This window comes from Micropterus salmoides, unplaced genomic scaffold (genome assembly GCF_014851395.1).
Source record: "Micropterus salmoides isolate LMB-PRFRI ecotype aquatic unplaced genomic scaffold, ASM1485139v1 Ms_hic_scaffold_10, whole genome shotgun sequence".
Lineage (NCBI taxonomy): Eukaryota > Metazoa > Chordata > Actinopteri > Centrarchiformes > Centrarchidae > Micropterus > Micropterus salmoides.
This window is the reverse complement of record NW_024040041.1, coordinates 19,043,178-19,060,785: the sequence shown is the minus strand read 5'-3', so window position 1 is coordinate 19,060,785 and position 17,608 is coordinate 19,043,178. Positions and strand designations below refer to the sequence as shown.

The window sequence follows — 17,608 nt, the reverse complement described above, 5'->3', positions numbered from 1 at the left end:
AATAACCTTAAACAGAGTATGGCAAGTGTTGCTTGACTTGTAGGGTTTATGTTTGTTTTAAGAAATATAGATGCTGTGCTCAAATGTGAAGGCTATTCATCCATCCATCCATCGTCAACCGCTTATCCTGAGTACAGGGTCGCGGGGAAGGCTTAATCGTCAAAAGCCCCAAATGTGAGAATGGTGATTTTGTGAGAGGCTTAAATTAGGACAAGGGTTAGTTGGGGCTGTAGTCTTTCTAAATATACATGTTTGGCAATGTAAATTTGAATACTTGCTGTAGCCTAATTTAGAAGACCAATAACACTACAGAGATCATCATGCCTTCACTAAATGCGGTGCCATATATGCTACTGTATAGTTTTATTAGCCTAACCGCACATGGGGTTTTATTTTGAAAGAAAAAGGCGGAAATATTTTGGTTATGTTCTGGCGTAGCCTACTTCACACTCACACACAAAGGCTACACATAAACACACACACCTCGCCTGCTGGACGGCTGTCAGCGCACAGAAGATGGTGGCGGCTGCGGCCACTGCGTTGCCCACTGTGCCTGGATAGCGCAAACAACATTTAATGCAGGTGTCGACGCTGCTGTGGCGCACATATCATGGTCAGATAACGGAGATAAAACAATCTCATCTCACTGTGATGCAGGGAATGGAAAGGCTGGACAATGCAGCCGTACTAATCCATCATATCTTTCTTGGATTACAGCGGGATTATTTGAAGGTATGAAGATATTCCCTTGTGTGTCCCATGCAATTCAATTAAAGTGGCTGGATCAAGGCAGCACCCGGGTTTGACCTGTGGGACTGTTGGTGTGTGTGTGTGTAGGGGGGGCGGTCGTGGAGCGGAGGTGGAGATCTTTTAATTACTGACTCTCTCCGGGCTTTCGTCGTCTGCGATTTAGAGAGGGTGGCAGGCGAGCTGCCGTGAGCAAACTTTACTTAAGACAAAAACAAGGATTCATAATTCATGTAGTCTGCTGTGGGATGCATTTTCTTTTTCTCAGATGTCCGGGAGACACAGAATAAGCTACAACCAGGAACCGGCATGGTCAGGACATCCGGACAATCTGGCTATTTTCTTGGGGCGCTCTGTGACGATGAATTGGCGACTTTTGGTGTGACTCTGGATACCAAAGCAATACCAATCAACAATGAACCGTGACTGTTTGGTAGCATTGGAGGAGCGCGTTTACGCACGAGAAAGCAAAGCTCTTGCAATAAAAACAATCAGTTAATCAGGTACTGCGCACCACCTCTTATGCATTTGTCTATTGCAGACCTCCGCGCACACCATACCCTCTCTATGTTAGGAGACGTAGCGGTGGTGGAGACTCCGGAGTATATAAAAAGTCAGGAAAGGACTGGGCTCTGTCAACGGAAATAGTTATGATTAGGCCCTGAGGCAAGGAGCATGTGGGTATAAATAACGTTCTTAAGGCAGTAATGTGGAGTTGAGCTGCGCCTTAAAATTCAAAGCTGGCGCTTTCGATCAAGACCGCAAACAGCAGAGCTGAGTCAAAGCAAGCACAGCAGAGGAAGTGTTTTGGATGAAGTTCTACTCAACCCTGTAAACAAAACGTGGTGCAGTTCAGGAGGTGTTAGTGTATATTCCCAGTGGAACGGTGTTGACACACAACAACATTAAAACTCCAAAACACATTTTTACTGGATTGGATATTCCACATGCAGTGACCACAACTTCTGAAGAACCCTTTAAAACAATTTCTTCACTTCTGTGGTGTTTCTTTTTCATCTTTTCTCTTTATGCACATGTATTTTGTAATTTTCTTAGTTTTCCCAAGTATTTTTCAAATGGGGGAAACAGTGTTGTGTGGACTGGAACAGAGCACGCAGTGAGTGAACCTTGCAGTCTCAAGTGTGTCAAAACAGACGGGAATGTAGAGGAATGCAGGGACTGACGTCAAGAGGGACAATAATGAACTATTCAAAATCTGCTAACTGAGTGGAATTTTTGACAAGATTTTTGTTTGTTCTCTCCTTTTTCATTCTTAAGAGTTAACAGTCATTGCCCTAGGTGTTATACTGTGGCCACATACTTTGCCTTACTTTTTGTCTAACTGTCCCTTCTGCAAAGTCTTTGAATTTGGATAGATTAAAAAGCAGCATGGCGTCCCCCCAACATCAACAACTGCTGCCTCACAACACAGAAGTGAGCTGTGACTCAAGTGGAGATGGCGGTGTCTCAGTGAGGATTGGCAGTAGTGGCAAACACAAGCATGGAGGCGGACCGCTGGGTTCAATCGGGGGAGGCTTTGTTGGGGGATCCAAGCACTGCAAGTACAGCATCTCCTCCAGCTGCAGCTCCGGAGAGTCTGGAGTCAGGAGGCCAGCGGTTAAGAGCTTTCGCACACAGAAGAAGATGCCTCAGCTTTTTGAAAGATCTGCTGGTCATTTCTGGGACCCAAAGTTTGACTCTTCAATCTTGGAAGAGGCCTGCAGGGAACGGTGTTTCCCTCAGACCCAACGGCGCTTCCGCTATGTGCTCTTTTACCTGGTTACTGCTGGCCTCCTGTGGGGATTGTACTTTGCTGCCAACCCTTCCCGCTGTGACAGGACTGCCTTTCTTCTTCCCACCGCGGCTTTCCTTGTTTTCTGCCTCCTTCTCTTCCTCTTAACTTTTACTAAGCTCTATTCTCGCTGCTACAACCAGGCATCCCTGCTGCTCATCCTTGTAACCTTCATCCTGACCCTGGCCCCCCAGATCCAGACGTCAAGCTTCAGGGACCCGGAAAGTCCCACACCCGCACTAGATGTGGAGGAATTCAGTGGCATGGGACCCACATATAACCTGTCTGATAAGCTTGTGGGAGGTAGCAATTGGTCCCCCTGTCTTTCTCCTGTAGGCACCTTCTCCCTCTGTATAGAGGTTCTTCTGTTGCTATACAGTGTTCTCCACGTTCGCCTTTATGCTTCTCTCCTGCTCGGGTTTCTCTACTCTGTCTTTTTTGAGAGTGTGGGCTGGCTGCATTTGACACAGGTAGGCGATAGCTGGAACTTAGCCTCTCAATCAGACTGGGATACATTAAGTTGGCTGGGCCCAGCCAAAGCCCTGCTCCACCTCTGTGCCCACGCCATTGGCATCCACCTATTCATCATGTCTGAGGTCCGGTCACGCAGCACCTTCCTTAAAGTGGGACAAGCTATCATGCATGGCAAAGACCTGGAGGTGGAGAAAGCCTTGAAGGAGCGAATGATCCACTCTGTTATGCCCCGAATCGTGGCTGATGAGCTAATGAAGCAGGGCGATGAGGAGATAGGTGATAGTTCTGTAAAACGATACTCCACCAGTGGTGCAGCAGCCGTCATCTCCAGCCCTAAAAACAATAAGCGCAAGAAAACCTCCATCCCTCGAGGCCAGATCATCTTCAGACCCTTCAACATGAAACGGATGGAGCCCGTCAGCATCCTCTTCGCAGACATTGTGGGCTTCACAAAAATGTCTGCCAACAAGTCTGCTCATGCCCTCGTTGGGCTTCTAAATGATTTATTTGGACGTTTTGATCGACTTTGTGAGCTCACTGGCTGTGAAAAGATCAGTACTCTAGGAGACTGTTACTACTGTGTGGCTGGTTGTCCTGAACCAAGACCAGACCATGCCTACTGCTGTGTGGAGATGGGCCTCGGGATGATTCAGGCTATTGAACAGTTCTGCCAGGAGAAGAGGGAGATGGTCAACATGAGGGTGGGAGTCCACACGGGCACTGTACTGTGTGGTATACTGGGCATGAAACGCTTCAAGTTTGATGTTTGGTCAAACGACGTGAACCTGGCCAACCTAATGGAGCAGCTGGGCGTGGCTGGGAAGGTCCACCTGTCACAGGCCACTGCCAACTTCCTAGATGACCGCTACCAGCATGAAAGCGGACAAGTCATTGAGAGAATAGGACAGAGTGTGGTGGCTGATCAGCTCAAAGGTAGGTTCTCTGTGAAAATATGGTATGAATGATCATGAGATGTAGAGATGTAGTGAGTTGAGTAAATGTTGCTGCTTTTTGCAGTTTTATTTTATGTCTATAGCTCTTTTTTTAAATTTTGGTTTGCAGTTTGAAAAAGATAGACCTGTTGTTGTTTCCTTACAAGAATAATATAACTCCAAGGCCAGCAGCAGTTGCTACAAATTGGCTGCAATTATTCCCCCATGAGCCCACAAACATTCCAAGGCATTATTTGGGTAGTGTGTATGTTGTATAATGCCTCTCAGCCATCCCTAGAGGAAATGCCTACTTATGCCAGCATATCAGCAGTTCACTCCCTAGGTGGATCAAAACAGTCGCAGGGGTAACATGTGCATAGGTCAAGGTCGACACCCAGGACCAGATGGCAGGAGTTTGAGTTTGTTATAAGTGCCCTCTGTGGTGTTGATATTATGTGACTGTATCACAGAGGGACACCATCTTCTTTCCCATCCTCCCCTCCACCCCGTCTCTACCCACTCTTTGTTCTCTTGTTCAATCACATTGCCTTCCAGACATCCTCAGTGTGTCCTGTTCTCTTAACCTCGCTCTGAACCCCAGGGATTGCTTTACAACTTAATACAACTGTCGCCTTCTCTAATAAAGATTTGCCTGCAACTTTATCTTCACCTCGCCATCTTGTTCTCTTTTTTTCCTTGCCTCTAAACTGCTTGACTGTAGCTTTTTATTTGATATGTTTATGCAAATCACTCCAGTGTAACTAAATGTTGGCTTAATGGCTCTTTTCATCATTTAACGCTTGCTGATCCATTATCACCCAGTGTAAGTGAAGTGACAGTTTCTGACTACGGGATGGCAGATGGCGTTCATCTGCCCTTCTGAATTAGCATTTTAGGTTTATTTTTGTTTCAGTAGATGCAGAATGTGCTTCCTTGGAGACTGTCTTACTTTGTCCAGCGCATTTTAGGGAGGTATTAATATGAACGTTGATATTTTGTGCGTACAAGCAATACAAAACACATTATACCTATATGACTCAGATTTCCATTGTTTCAACTTGAAAATCAGTGCTGTGAGCAGTCAAGAAACAAGACTGAGCAAAAGTGCCTCTTGTTTACCAGCCCACATGAGTGTATTTCACCCTCATCTGTTAGATTAATGAGTGACTTTCACTCGTGCCTTTTTTTTATTGAGAGGATAAATGTGTTACCTACAGTGTTATCACCCCCCTCTTTCTCCTCCACTCCTTTCTTGCCTCCATCACAGTTCCCCTCCTAAGATTTATCCTCTCTCTCTAGATCTGCTGTGCCAGTGAGAGAGCTGGCTGTCAGGAGAGAGTTGTTCTCCGGTGCTGTAAAATTCCCTTCAGTGTCTGCGTTAATCACTTGGGTAACATTGCAGCCAGGCATGGATCATTGCTGCGACTGGTCCCTGTTGCCTGACTCAGAAGTAAATTGTTCTGACCTTGCCACTGATTGTTGCGCAGCTGTCTCCTATGTATTTTTGATGTCCTTTTGGAGTTACTGTGATGTTTCAATTTCTCACAAACAGATTTTGGCTCATGAGTGTTTCTATAGTTCCACTGTAACTTCAGACTGAGTCTATAGAGTCAAGTTTTCTGTCTCATCCTGCAAGTGCACGTGTTATTTTTACTTATATCTTACCACTGTGTAGTTGTAAGCTATTTGTGGCTCATTGTAGCAAAGGTTCACATGGGGTGCAGCCACATGTGGCCAGTTGAGTGTTACAGCCGCATCCTGTTGGCTCCTCATCACTGTCCCAAGGACTGTGGTTTTAGCAACAAATGGACATGTGAGTCTATTTACATTCCAGTGGGCAGTAGCTGGTGTTCAAGGTTAAGTAAGACAGTTTGACAACTCTCAACTAATCAACTTAATTTCTCAACTTATTTTCATTACCACTTAATCTGACAATCATTCTTCTAAATCCATTTATTATTTTGTCTATAGAATCACAAAATAGTGAAAGAATACCTGCTACAGTTTTCCAGGGCCAAAGATGATGTTTTCAGATCGATTGTTTTGTCCGACCAACAGTCCAAAACCCCAAAATATTTTATTTTTATTTTTTATTTACAAGGATATAAGGACATAGAAAAGCAGTAGCAATCTCACTTCTAAGAAGCTAGGATCAGTGAATGTTTAATAATAGTGGATACATTTTGTCACTATCAAATTTGTTGATAAATGGTCTGATGATTAACCAATTTATTATTTCACCGCTAGTTAGCATAAAGAATAACAAACAACTTTTTATCATTATCAATGTGCTAATTATTTTCTAAACAAAAAAACCTGAAAGATGTACCAACCAGAGAATTGAGTAGAGTAGTTCTGCTTAAAAAATTGCTTAAATGATTAATTGATCATCAAAATAACCTCTGATTGATTTTCTGCCAATTGATTACTTGATTAAATTTATCCTTATTTGTTACATTTGTATATATAGATATATAGATGATTAAATGATTAATTAAGAAAATAATCTGCAGAATAAGGGATATGGTTAGTTGCAGTCCTATCATAAACCACAACATAGCCTATTTGAAGGATTTACTGAATTGATCTGAGCCCACACCAACCCACAACACTCTCTGTACGACGTTCTTGTTGTGTGTTTGTCAAGGGGCTGCACATGAGGCAAGATCTGGTTGTGTTGTGCATTTTCCTTACTGGAAATGGGAGCTATATTTGCCTCCATTTTCCTGTAAAATCCCTGTCCATGTCCTTCTTTTGTGCTTAATGCAGAATGATGGCACCTGCCAGACTGTCAGAGTGGCCCTATTATCTTTCTGTTGATGACCATACAGAGCCAGAGATGGTTCTTCTAGCAGCGTTCGTTTCCAAGGGAAATTAAAGGTTTTGTGGGGCTGTATGTGTTACTAAAAGAATGGAGAAAATTAGAGGCATTACCAGTTAAATCTGCACCACTACAATAGTATTACAGTTGCTTACAGTATCTTCGCCTAGACAGCTTCAGTGGCTTAGTGGCAACCATTACAGTGGCCATAATCTATCTTTTTACAAAAACAATGTATCAAATGACAAAATGAAAACAAGGTTGCTCCTAGTGATGAATCTACAGACAATTGACTTGAATCTGCAGTTCTCCTCTGCTTTACAGAGCTTGATAGTTTCAGCTCATTGTTTAGCTATCCTGCCTGCAACTTAACTGTTTTGGTTCACTCTCACCGCTCACATATAGTAATTTTCTGCCACACAACAGCTGTTTTGAGCTATATAAACCCACTATACACTACCTGTGCTGCACCAAACAGACACAGACACAGTTATCGGCTAGCTGTTGTATGCATCTTCCCTCCTCTCTCCAGCTGTGAATCTTCCAGGCTGTTGCTGTGACTCAGTTTAAATGAGTAAAAACACAAGACAAATTAACCAAATGAACATTAGCTGCTCCACTTTGAAGATCTAAAGAACACTTTCATTAATTTGAGCTTCTGACAGCTCTTTTGTAAAATTGCACAGCCCCTTTCCACTAATACTCATTATGTACCAGGTTCTGAATAACCAGCCACCTCAAGGTAAGGCATGTTCTCAGGTTCAGTTTGAAATTGTGAGCATGACCTTTGCTAACTTAACTGCTGAGCAAAGCCGTGCTGGTATATCCCTTCGCGACCTGCTGTCTCCTCCCTTTACCCTGTGGGAGATTTCTAATAAAGCAAGACTGGATCATCTCCTTGGCTAAAGTGATTAATGTTAGTAATTCTCCATCATCTTATCTTCCCACATTGGCCTGGTGTTATCCCGACCACGAACACATCAGCCGTCTGCCAGCAAGCCGTTTTTATCACACCGAATGATATTGATTGCCTATAATGAGCCTGTCACGGCTGTGTTTATTTATGATGAAGCAAAGAGAGAGATTTTCATGTCATGCGACATCAAAGAGAATCAAAGATAGGCCAGGGGTTGTGGTGGCTATTAAATAGGAGATTTTCTGGTTCTTGATATTAATTTGCCTCAATTCCTTGTCCACCTTTAAGCCTTCAGAACAATAATTGATTAGCTACATTTGGATTGATTTTGAGCACAGAGCAGGACTTGGCTGCAAATTGTGATGGTGATGAATGTCCTGTGTCCCCTTCACTCTGACCCTATTACAGTTCTGCAGCAGGTATTAATTTTTGGGAGAGCCAGTTGTGCTTTTTGGGACATGTACACACACTGTGATGTGTGAGTTTGTACACAGTCACACTCACACATCCCTTCTCTTACCCTTTGAATGCCATTCCATAGGGATGTACTGTCAGTCAGCAAAGTGTACAGTATTTCCCTGAGGCTCAATGGAGAATTACTTCTAATGGCTGCTACCTGTGACCTTGATCACGATAAATGTTTTGAGGTTACATGAATAGAAGCAGGGGTGGAGAAATTAAGGCGAGAGAGAACTAGACATGGAAATCAGTGAACAGCCTTTAACTGTGGTCCTGTTCTGGCCCCTGAGACTCGGTTTTTGGTCCAATGGATGGTGCTACTAAAGAGCAGAACTGCAGCAGCATTGCCTAACCACTACTTCGTTAAGCCACCATGTAACTAGACCACAGCATTGAGCTCTAGTGTGAACCACATGCAGAGAAAGGGAGGCTGTGCACATTTAAGCCTCTGGATTTCACACCTAAAGTACTGCGTGTGTGTTTGCCCGTGCTGTCAGTCTACACACTGCTGTACTTGACAAAAAGTTAAACAGATTGGCTTTTTCACCCTAATATGTACACAGCTGTCTTCTCCCCCTGCCAACTATCAAAATACCTGGCATAATTTTCGTCTAGCCTCTTGAGTCCATATCAGTATGCACACACAGCATTCAACCATAATGTTGAAAGACGGGGGGTTGATAGTGAAGTGGAGGGCTCTGAGTCGAGCGGCTTAGTACTAGGAAGGGTTAAGGACGGCCAGAAATACAGTTGGAGCATGGTTAGGCTGTGGTGGCAGCTGTAGGGATGGTTTATAAAACCAATGGTTAATAGATGCAGGGATAACTGTTATGCAGCATGCTGCGTTCTTTAGCAGTCTTTTCATCTGATATCTGGGAGGGGAATGTGCCTCTTCAGAGGCTGTCAGGGGGGAAAAAACAGCCAGAGGGACTATAAGCTGCTATATTGTATAGCAGTGACTGAGCCCTGCCTAGAACACCTTGGCTCTGCATGGTAGATTACAGCCCTGCCGAGAGAGTAATGGCATAATACACCACACTGCAATGTACAATATAGCCCTGTGCTGCGTGTTATGGTTCAGCACAGCATGGCATTGTAGCCTGCAGCAACACAATCTCACCATTAATCATCTTTGGCCTTATCGTATTGAGCAAGTCTGCAAAGCTTCAGGATCCCTTGTCATGCTCTGCAGACATGAGGCCATTGTGGCAAGGTCAGTGAAGGTCTACGATGTAGTGATTAGCTGGATTTTATAGCTGCAGTCATTTAGATTATCTGCTGTGTCGCACAGTTACTCAGCAGGATTGGACTACCTGTACTCGTTCAGGAGGGCGGTGAAGCAAAGGTAGTGGTTGCTAGTTCGACCCAGCAAGCAATAAAAGATTTTACTCAGGGGGTGTAATGAGTTTCTGGATCAAGAGCAGAAAAACAGAAAGCATATTAGGGCTGCACAACCCAGTGAGCTTTCTATTGGACTGATACTGTTGGAGATTTATGGGAAGATCATGCCATATTCTCGAAACTGACAGAAAGCTCAGAAAGGTTGAATCTCAGTGTTGATGGCTTGCATAATGTTTTGAAAGGCTGAAAGAACATGTAAAATCTCTGCAAACATAATTTTGTATTTAAGTTTTCCTTCTTCACAACTGCAGCACTCTTTATATAGTGTTTCTGCAACACATTTTCAGAGTTTCAAAATTGTTTTGGGGGGCTTGGTCTCCCTGATTACTGTACAAAACACAATTTTATTGCTTTATTCACTGATTTTGGTGAAACCTATTATTGCTGACTGTTGTCAAACTGGCCTTCGTCGGTCTCAGAGGCTGTGTATAGGTCCGGGTCGGGCCAATTTTCGCAAAAATGTGAGCTTATGAGTTTCTTCATTCGTGATCCATAGCAAAGAATTTGTCCACCTGAAATCAAGAGAGAGTGCAACTTTGAGAAAGTGCAACTGTTGTGTATATGGGAAAGAAAAAAATCTACAAGTTTGCAACTCCAAGTATTTTTTGTCTACAAATTTCACTGCCACAGGTTCTCGGTTGTTTTGCCCCAATAATACCTTCATGGAACTAGGTATGCTACTTATACTGTAAACAAATGGACTGTATTTAGAGACATCATATAAGCCTTTAAAACGTAGTTTCAATCTTGCAAAACTTTTTAAATTTCAATTATTAGATTTCAAGCTTTCAAAAACTGAGTTTCAACCTCATTTCAGTTCAGTATAGTTCAGTTTTGAGATAAGGCATGATATTCATCCAATAGAGATTTTCCTCTGAACTATGTATCCTGTTGTGCTTCACTTAATCCTGACAAGTGTCCGCGGACCCTGTAAACCTCCCAGTCCCCCTATAGGGGACAGCTGTCCTAGTGGCTCGCTGGTGAAGTGTCCTGGCTCTATCTACTCTGACAGAGATGACCCAGGGCGAGGTGGATGAGAGAGCCTGATATCAGCGCCACTATGGTCTGTCTGATAAGGAGCCACACACCAGCAGCTGACACGGCTGAGCATGTAGGACAAACACAACACATGTTGCATGTGGAGTAGAACATGCTACACAACATGCTGTGTGTGTGTCTGTGTCAAGTACACACAGTCTCAATTTGTTAGGAAGTCTCTTTTTTTGTTTAGTAAGGTAAGCACACAAATCAATATCAATGGCAGTGTGAACAAAGGATAATCTTCAGGTGACCTCCTAGTCGTTGTAGGATGAAGGTATTCCCGCTGCTTACAAAACAGTTTTTTACAAAGTCAGCACCACTGCAGTAGAGTCAGCGTCAACTGATAATATTGTGATATTGCAGGCAGAGGTCATTATTGTAACATTGTGATCTTGTAGTCTTTTAATAACAATAGTTTGGTGAGAACAATAGTATATGTACAGTAGACTGTCACAGATTTTTTGAATGTGATGATAAATGCCATAAAGTACTACATTTTACTGAACTTATTAGACCATTGTAGCCGAGCAAAATTAAAGAATTGGTCAGACAGAAACGAGACCTCGCCTTGGACTCTGGGATCGTAAAGGACTGAAATGTTTTACTACTCTCTGGCATTTTATAGTATAAATGATTAAAGAATTAATAAAAAAACCAACAATCAACAGATATATTGATAATGAAAATAACCGTGATACAATAGGTCTACAAACAATTGGTAGACCTAGTTCTAAGTGTTTGAAAAGAATATAGTCTTATAAGGCCTTTACAATCGTTTAACACAAACAACCTGTCCACTTATTCCTGCTGGGCATCTGGTATGGTGAAATGGGAATGTTTCTGTTTCTCCATTAGCTATCATTAAACTGATGGGGTAATGCATTGGTCTGTTGTGTGGAGGTGGGGACAGATATTTACTTTCTCGTATAATTAGCAACTAACTCAAAGAGGTAATGGAGGGTGGAGGACGTGTTGATCTACTGTTTCATTGTTGATTGATCATTGTTTCTTATTTTCAAACTAAAGTGCACAGTTAGCACAGAGTTTTCCTTGCAGTATTTGCATTTACACTGTTTATCAGGCTTCTGAATAGAAGAAGCATGCAAATATGATAATAAGTAGAATAGGACTCTTTTAACTACTATAGGGAACAAAAATCATATTTACAGTATGAGAGACACAGTAATATCATGCCATCTTGATATGCTTTGGTATAATGTCAAAAAAAAATTCAACGCAGCCGGAATTTGTAAAGGAATCGTGCTGCTCTCTCCTTCTTTGCATACAGCAAGCCAGTCTGTTATCAAATACTCGGATTTGTGCAAATGTGTTTGGGAGATCTGCTTGTATATCTTCCTGCAAACATAAAATCCCCTTCTGCAGACTGTAAAAAAAAGAAAAGGAAAAAGAAAATCCTTTAGAGAAAGATTAAAAAAATGGAAAGGGTTTGCAAGAAAGGGGTTATGAATAGAAAGTGTAGCAGGGAGATGGATGGAGTTGCCCCTTCAGGTTCGACCTGTTCAGGGCTTTTGTGTGGCTCCACCTGGCTCACAGTCATAACACCAGCCTCAGCACGGGAAAGGTTTCCCATCTGCAGCAAAACACAAGCACTTACTCCAGCCCCGCACCCTGGGCCTGCCAAGGCTAATTTCCATAGCAACGGCCTATTGAAAGGGGAAAGGGTCAGCTTGAAACTGGAGGCTCTTTTTATATGGAAGGACTGGTGCTGGAACTGGTATAAAGGGGCCAAATTTACTTTATTCAGCTAAAGCTGTGCCTTTCATGTTGTTGTAAAAGCCAAGCAAGGCCTATTTAGGTGCAGGCCCAGCAGGAATAAGGTAAACATGTGCAGCAATTCTTCACCGCTGCATCTCTAAAGAACACCTACACAGATTGCACACATTCTGACTCTCAAGGATTTGTAAACCTTTTACAAAGTAAAGGTAATGTGAAAGCATCTCTGTGTGCCTTTCTCTTGTCGTTGCTGTCTTGCTGTATGTTTGGATCTTTACTGGTCTGAGCGGAGCTGTGCATAGGGCTAAGCTTGCTCTCCCGTCGTGCAGATGCTTGGGTGATAAATTGCTATCATGAGTTGTTGATGCAGTCCTAAGCTTTTTTTCCTTTGTGATCAAGAGTACAGAAAATGCCAGCAATTCTCCTAACTGGCACACACTAGCCTTTAATGACACTGACAGATAAAGCGCTCTCTTAAGGTGACATGCACAATAACCTCTTTGCACCCCTCACTTACACACATTAACTTTTTGCTGTTTCCGTTCAAGTAGGCTACAGTAAATGCTCACACGTGCAACCGCACCCTGTCTATGTTGGGCTGTTATGACTCGGTGTGGACAGCGGGTGTGTGTGTGATAAATGGCTGTGTGAATTATGAATGAGAGAACATGACGGGGAGGAAGTCTACCCTGAAGCCTACTGCTCTCAGTCTGCACACTTTGACTGTGTGTGTGTGTGTGTGTGTGTGTGTGTGTGTGTGTGTGTGATGTACAGTAAAAGTGTGTTTCCCCCCACCCCCCCCATGAATTATTTTGTGTATATGTGTGTCGGTTATGTTATAAATGCATGCAGTATTTTATTATTAGCAGTACAGGCTGTAAAATGGAGTTACTAAGGCCAATTTTAACTCTCTCCTACTTTAAGAATGAGGAACCCTCTATTTTAAAATGCTGATCTCTCATACCCTCTTCCTATATTTCTCCTGCATAGCAAGACACAACAGTCATTTTCTTTGTCTCTCAACAGACCGTCTCCTATTCACTTTCCTATGGTCTTTTCTGTTGTGCGTTATTTATACTTATATATAACTCAATCTTTAATCTCCCTGTCATTTTTAAAATCAGTTTAAATAATGAATAATTTGTTCTTAGGTGGCCCAATAAATTCATGAGGAAGTGACTGTGTTTGTGTGTATGTGTAGTTACTATTACTATGTGTAGTTACTATTAGTAAACTATTATTCAGTCAGAAGATAAATAAAGAAGATACCAACGATGGTCGTTCAGTCTTGGCCACAGGTAGTCTTAACGACTGTAATGACTGTCGTCACAGCAACAAGGAACACTAACGAACCAGCGGTATCGATGACCCGGGCCAACGACCCCACTGAGGTTAAATAGCTGAGTTTCCCTGCCAGTCAGTCAGAACTGAAGAAGTCCTTTGGATGAGGGACGAAACGTCTTCCAGTATCTTCAACCAAGTCCAGTTGCCCTTGATTCTAACCTTCGTTGGATAACTATGACCTGGATGACTGAGAATCTTCATAGACAAGATAAATAAACAGAAACTTAATTCATGACAGTTTTGTTAATTCATTGCCAAGACTGGGATAACTAAACTAAACATACCAACAATTTGCAGGTTACATTTAAGGTTTTGCTTGCCTTTGTCTGTCACATAATCATCAGGCATCTGTCAGACATAAAGCAATCAGTCTTGGTTACTGGTGAGAAGCACTTATTAGTTTTGTAATTGTTCGACCAAATTACAAAATTGACTAACTATCAATCTATTGCTAGATTAAAAGTGAAATGAAAATGATGTTTGCACCCTAGTGTGTTGTATACCTTGACCAGATTGTTTGGGGCTGATACAGATGTCATATTGTCGAGTTTTTCTTTTTTAAATATCAGATGATATTTTGACCAATATATAATACATATAATATATAATATGTCCTCTATTGGATAAATGTACTGGTGACACTATTTACAAATTACCTAAAATATCTTCATCTGGCATTTCTCTAATGGAGTTTCTTGTTACTTATTGGCTGACATATAAACATATAGAAATCTGTCTGCCACAAGGTAATATCAGCTAGGCTTTAGTGTATTACTGGTGTTGCTCGTTTAGCTCCTTCTGTTGGCTTCAGTGTGGGACATCCCTCCTGTGTCCCCTTCAGCTGTCAGCTGCTCCTCCATCACATACTTTATAGCCCCAGGAATCCCTCATTCTGTCCTTCCTAAAGGCCATTCCTGACTTATTGAGTGTATGTGTGTGTGGCTGATATATTCCCAGCAGAGGCCATTCCACATCCTTTTATCACTGATTTGTCGGTCTTTGTGCCACTTCTCCTTTCTGTCTCCCTTTTTGTTTAGTTTTTTTGTCTTTCTACCCTCCATCTTGCTCTTGTCTCATTCTGTAACTGTTGAGTCAGAGTGCTGCCTCCGCTGTTTTGTAAATGACACCTTCATCAACAAACATTACAGCAAGGCTTATCTCAACAGGCTGCATATCAAATGGTTTCCGGGCCTCCTTTCTGTACTTGACCATGAGATTTAATGAACCTGTCAATTCTGCTTTTTAAGAGGATGGAGGTCAACGGTGCAAACAACCATCAGCAAACACACAGCTTGTGTCTCTGTCTGGCAGAATATCATTCACAGGTTTCTGTGTTGGAATCTGAGCTTGTAGTTAGAGACCTCATTACACCCTGCTGTATCATTAGCCTGCTTTAGATAAAGATTCCTCAGGGAGAGGAGCAGCCTTCAGGAGAAGATCCAGCACATTTTCCTCATAAACCCCCAGTGAAGATGCCATTACTCAAAATGTTGAGTTAGCAAATTCTGTGGTATGAAATTGTAATATGATAAAAAGTTGGAACATGAGAGAGGGAGATGTTTGCTTCGATCATTTACAAACTCGTTCACCGTAATCATTAGGGGAGTGCTGCTCATAGCTGTGGGTCAATAACACCTCATGTCAAGATAATTCAGCATGTGATGAAATCAAATTTCAGTGAGAAAAAAACTGTCCCTTAAAAGATGTCTCTTTGTAGTGTTTAATAATCATACATATCTCACTCTATATTTAAAAGTGTATTACACATAATCTCCTAAAAAATGTCAGTGCTGAAGGAGAAGAAAGAGCATCACAAGGTCATGAAAAGAGGAATGTATAAAGGAAATAAATAGGACACAATATAAATTATAAAAGTACATTTTTAGAAGGGATTTTGATCATAATTGTAATGCCCTTTTTCATTTTCCATAGCACAGTTCGATAAGTCCTGCCTCAGGATTTCAAGCTGTGCTTCACCTCCAAAGGAGTTCACACTCATTTGGACTTTTACTTATTAACACAAGTGAAAGATTGAATGAGTGTGATCTCATTTCTATTTTAAAAAAACAGCTGATTCAGGAAAATGTTGGTGGCAAATTGCTTTACTGGTTTTGTGATGGAAGAAAAAGGTCAAGTCAAGTGCTAGAGTCTTGTTCATATGGATATTTTTGCAGATCGGACATATGTGCTGCATTGTAGAAGGAGCCATATGGTCACTATTATGAGAGTGATGAAAAGAGTCGGGGCATTAACATTCAGGGGAGCATGCAAGGGAGAAGCGTTTGACAGGGGAGAGGAAGATGGTATAAAAAAATTAGATGGAAAGTGAGTTTGAGCTTTTGGGATGATGTCAGCCATGGCAATTCTTTGCAGAGAAGAGCCCTTAAAAGCCTATATGGTGATGAAGAAAATGGGTATCGGCTTGGACACAAAAGAGCAGGGAGGATAGTTGGATTTGGGACAGAGAGAGAGGGGGGGAGAGGAAGGCAGACAGTGAGTTACAGTGATTGACAGAACATGGTGAAAATACAGGCCACTGAGCAAAGGATGAGGGGAGGTTTAAAGATTTTGGAGGGATGTCAACTGTATCTATTGTTCTGCCAGCAGACCATGGCAGCCTGGGACTGTCAAGGATGGAGGGATGGGAGGCACAGAATACAAAACGAGTGCAGTGTATATAAGAGACAGGCACAGCCAAGCGAGAGTTAAAGACTTTGGAGAGATGTCAAGTGTTTCTATTGTCGTTTTGAGTGAGCCGCGATGGGGCCGGATTGAAGCCAGGAAAAAAAACACCGGCCAAATATGGAACTTTTGTTTTAGACCTACCCTTGTTTACAATATTGAGGGGCAGAAAGAGGGGAAGGATACTGACGGACTTTGTTAATTGCAACGGGAAGAGAGACCTCAGTATGGCTTGTTGTGCTGGGACAGTGTGTTTGTGTAAGCAGAGAAGAAGGTTTAGCTACATTTCAATGGCTTTGACGTGTACATAGTAGGCATGGCTTTAGTTATATCCAGTCTATAACACCTTGTTTGTTCCAGTGTGTGGGACTTGAAAATGTTAAGTTACTTGGGTTCTGGCATTTTAATTAGGCTCAAAATGTTAAACTAAGACGTGTGTTTTATATGCTCAATGTGCAGGAAGCCATGCTCTCTAGTGGTTCCAAACCCTTCTGCCCCCCCTAAAAACAAAAAACAGTCATACCCATGCGACCCATCCTCATCAGTTAAATGTCCACCAGTTCTGATTGAGTTCCACAAAACACATCCATACCCTTTGTTTTATAAAATAATGTTTGAGTCCCAAAACATAACAATCAATCAGGAACTTACAAGAAAAATAGTCCAATTTAAAAACATCTAAAGGCTTTTTTCACTGCTTTCCTCTTAAGTTAATCATCTTGCAACCCCTTGCTGGGGGTCCCAGTTCCATGACCTTGAAAAAGAAGCAATGTGCACTGCTCCCATAAAGTAGTCCTACTCATGGATTTGCAATTTAGCCAACAATGGCCTAATTCAAGGACATATTCAAGGAACAGCCACCTTGGTTGAACAGTATATTGAAATCTCTTCAGGTTGACATATCTCTGTTGTTATGCAGTATTATTATATCTCCAAGCCGTAATCTAATCCATCACAGGCTTACTTTAATAAAGCATTGATACAGTGTGTTTTCAGCCAGTGTTCATGAACACAAATCAGCATTTCTGTGCTTGTTTATATATGTAGTAAATTGAGCAGAGTGTGAAACATCCTGCCCTCTATACTATTCAGAAAACAGCCTTCAAAAAGTCAGCATGTGAAACAGCCTGCTCTGTTTAAACATCTACGTGTGACATTCTCTGACAGAGGAGATAGATTTCAAATGAGGGTCATTTGAAATTGCAAATAATTCTAAACCTTCTTGCATGCCCTTTAATTCCTAAGGAGTAACCTGGGCTCAGAGG

General features: G+C 42.1%; 1 protein-coding gene across 1 annotated transcript in view; it reads left to right on the top strand.

Annotated features, from left to right (window-relative positions):
• The first annotated feature begins 590 nt into the window (after positions 1 to 590).
• The window catches only part of LOC119889816 (adenylate cyclase type 9-like), a 32,724-nt gene continuing 15,706 nt past the window's right edge, over positions 591 to 17,608 (top strand). The window contains exon 1 of the mRNA XM_038700667.1: positions 591 to 3,946. Within this exon, the coding sequence (XP_038556595.1) occupies positions 2,137 to 3,946 (1,810 nt within the window). The 5' untranslated portion in view covers positions 591 to 2,136. The remainder of the gene's footprint in view (positions 3,947 to 17,608) is intronic.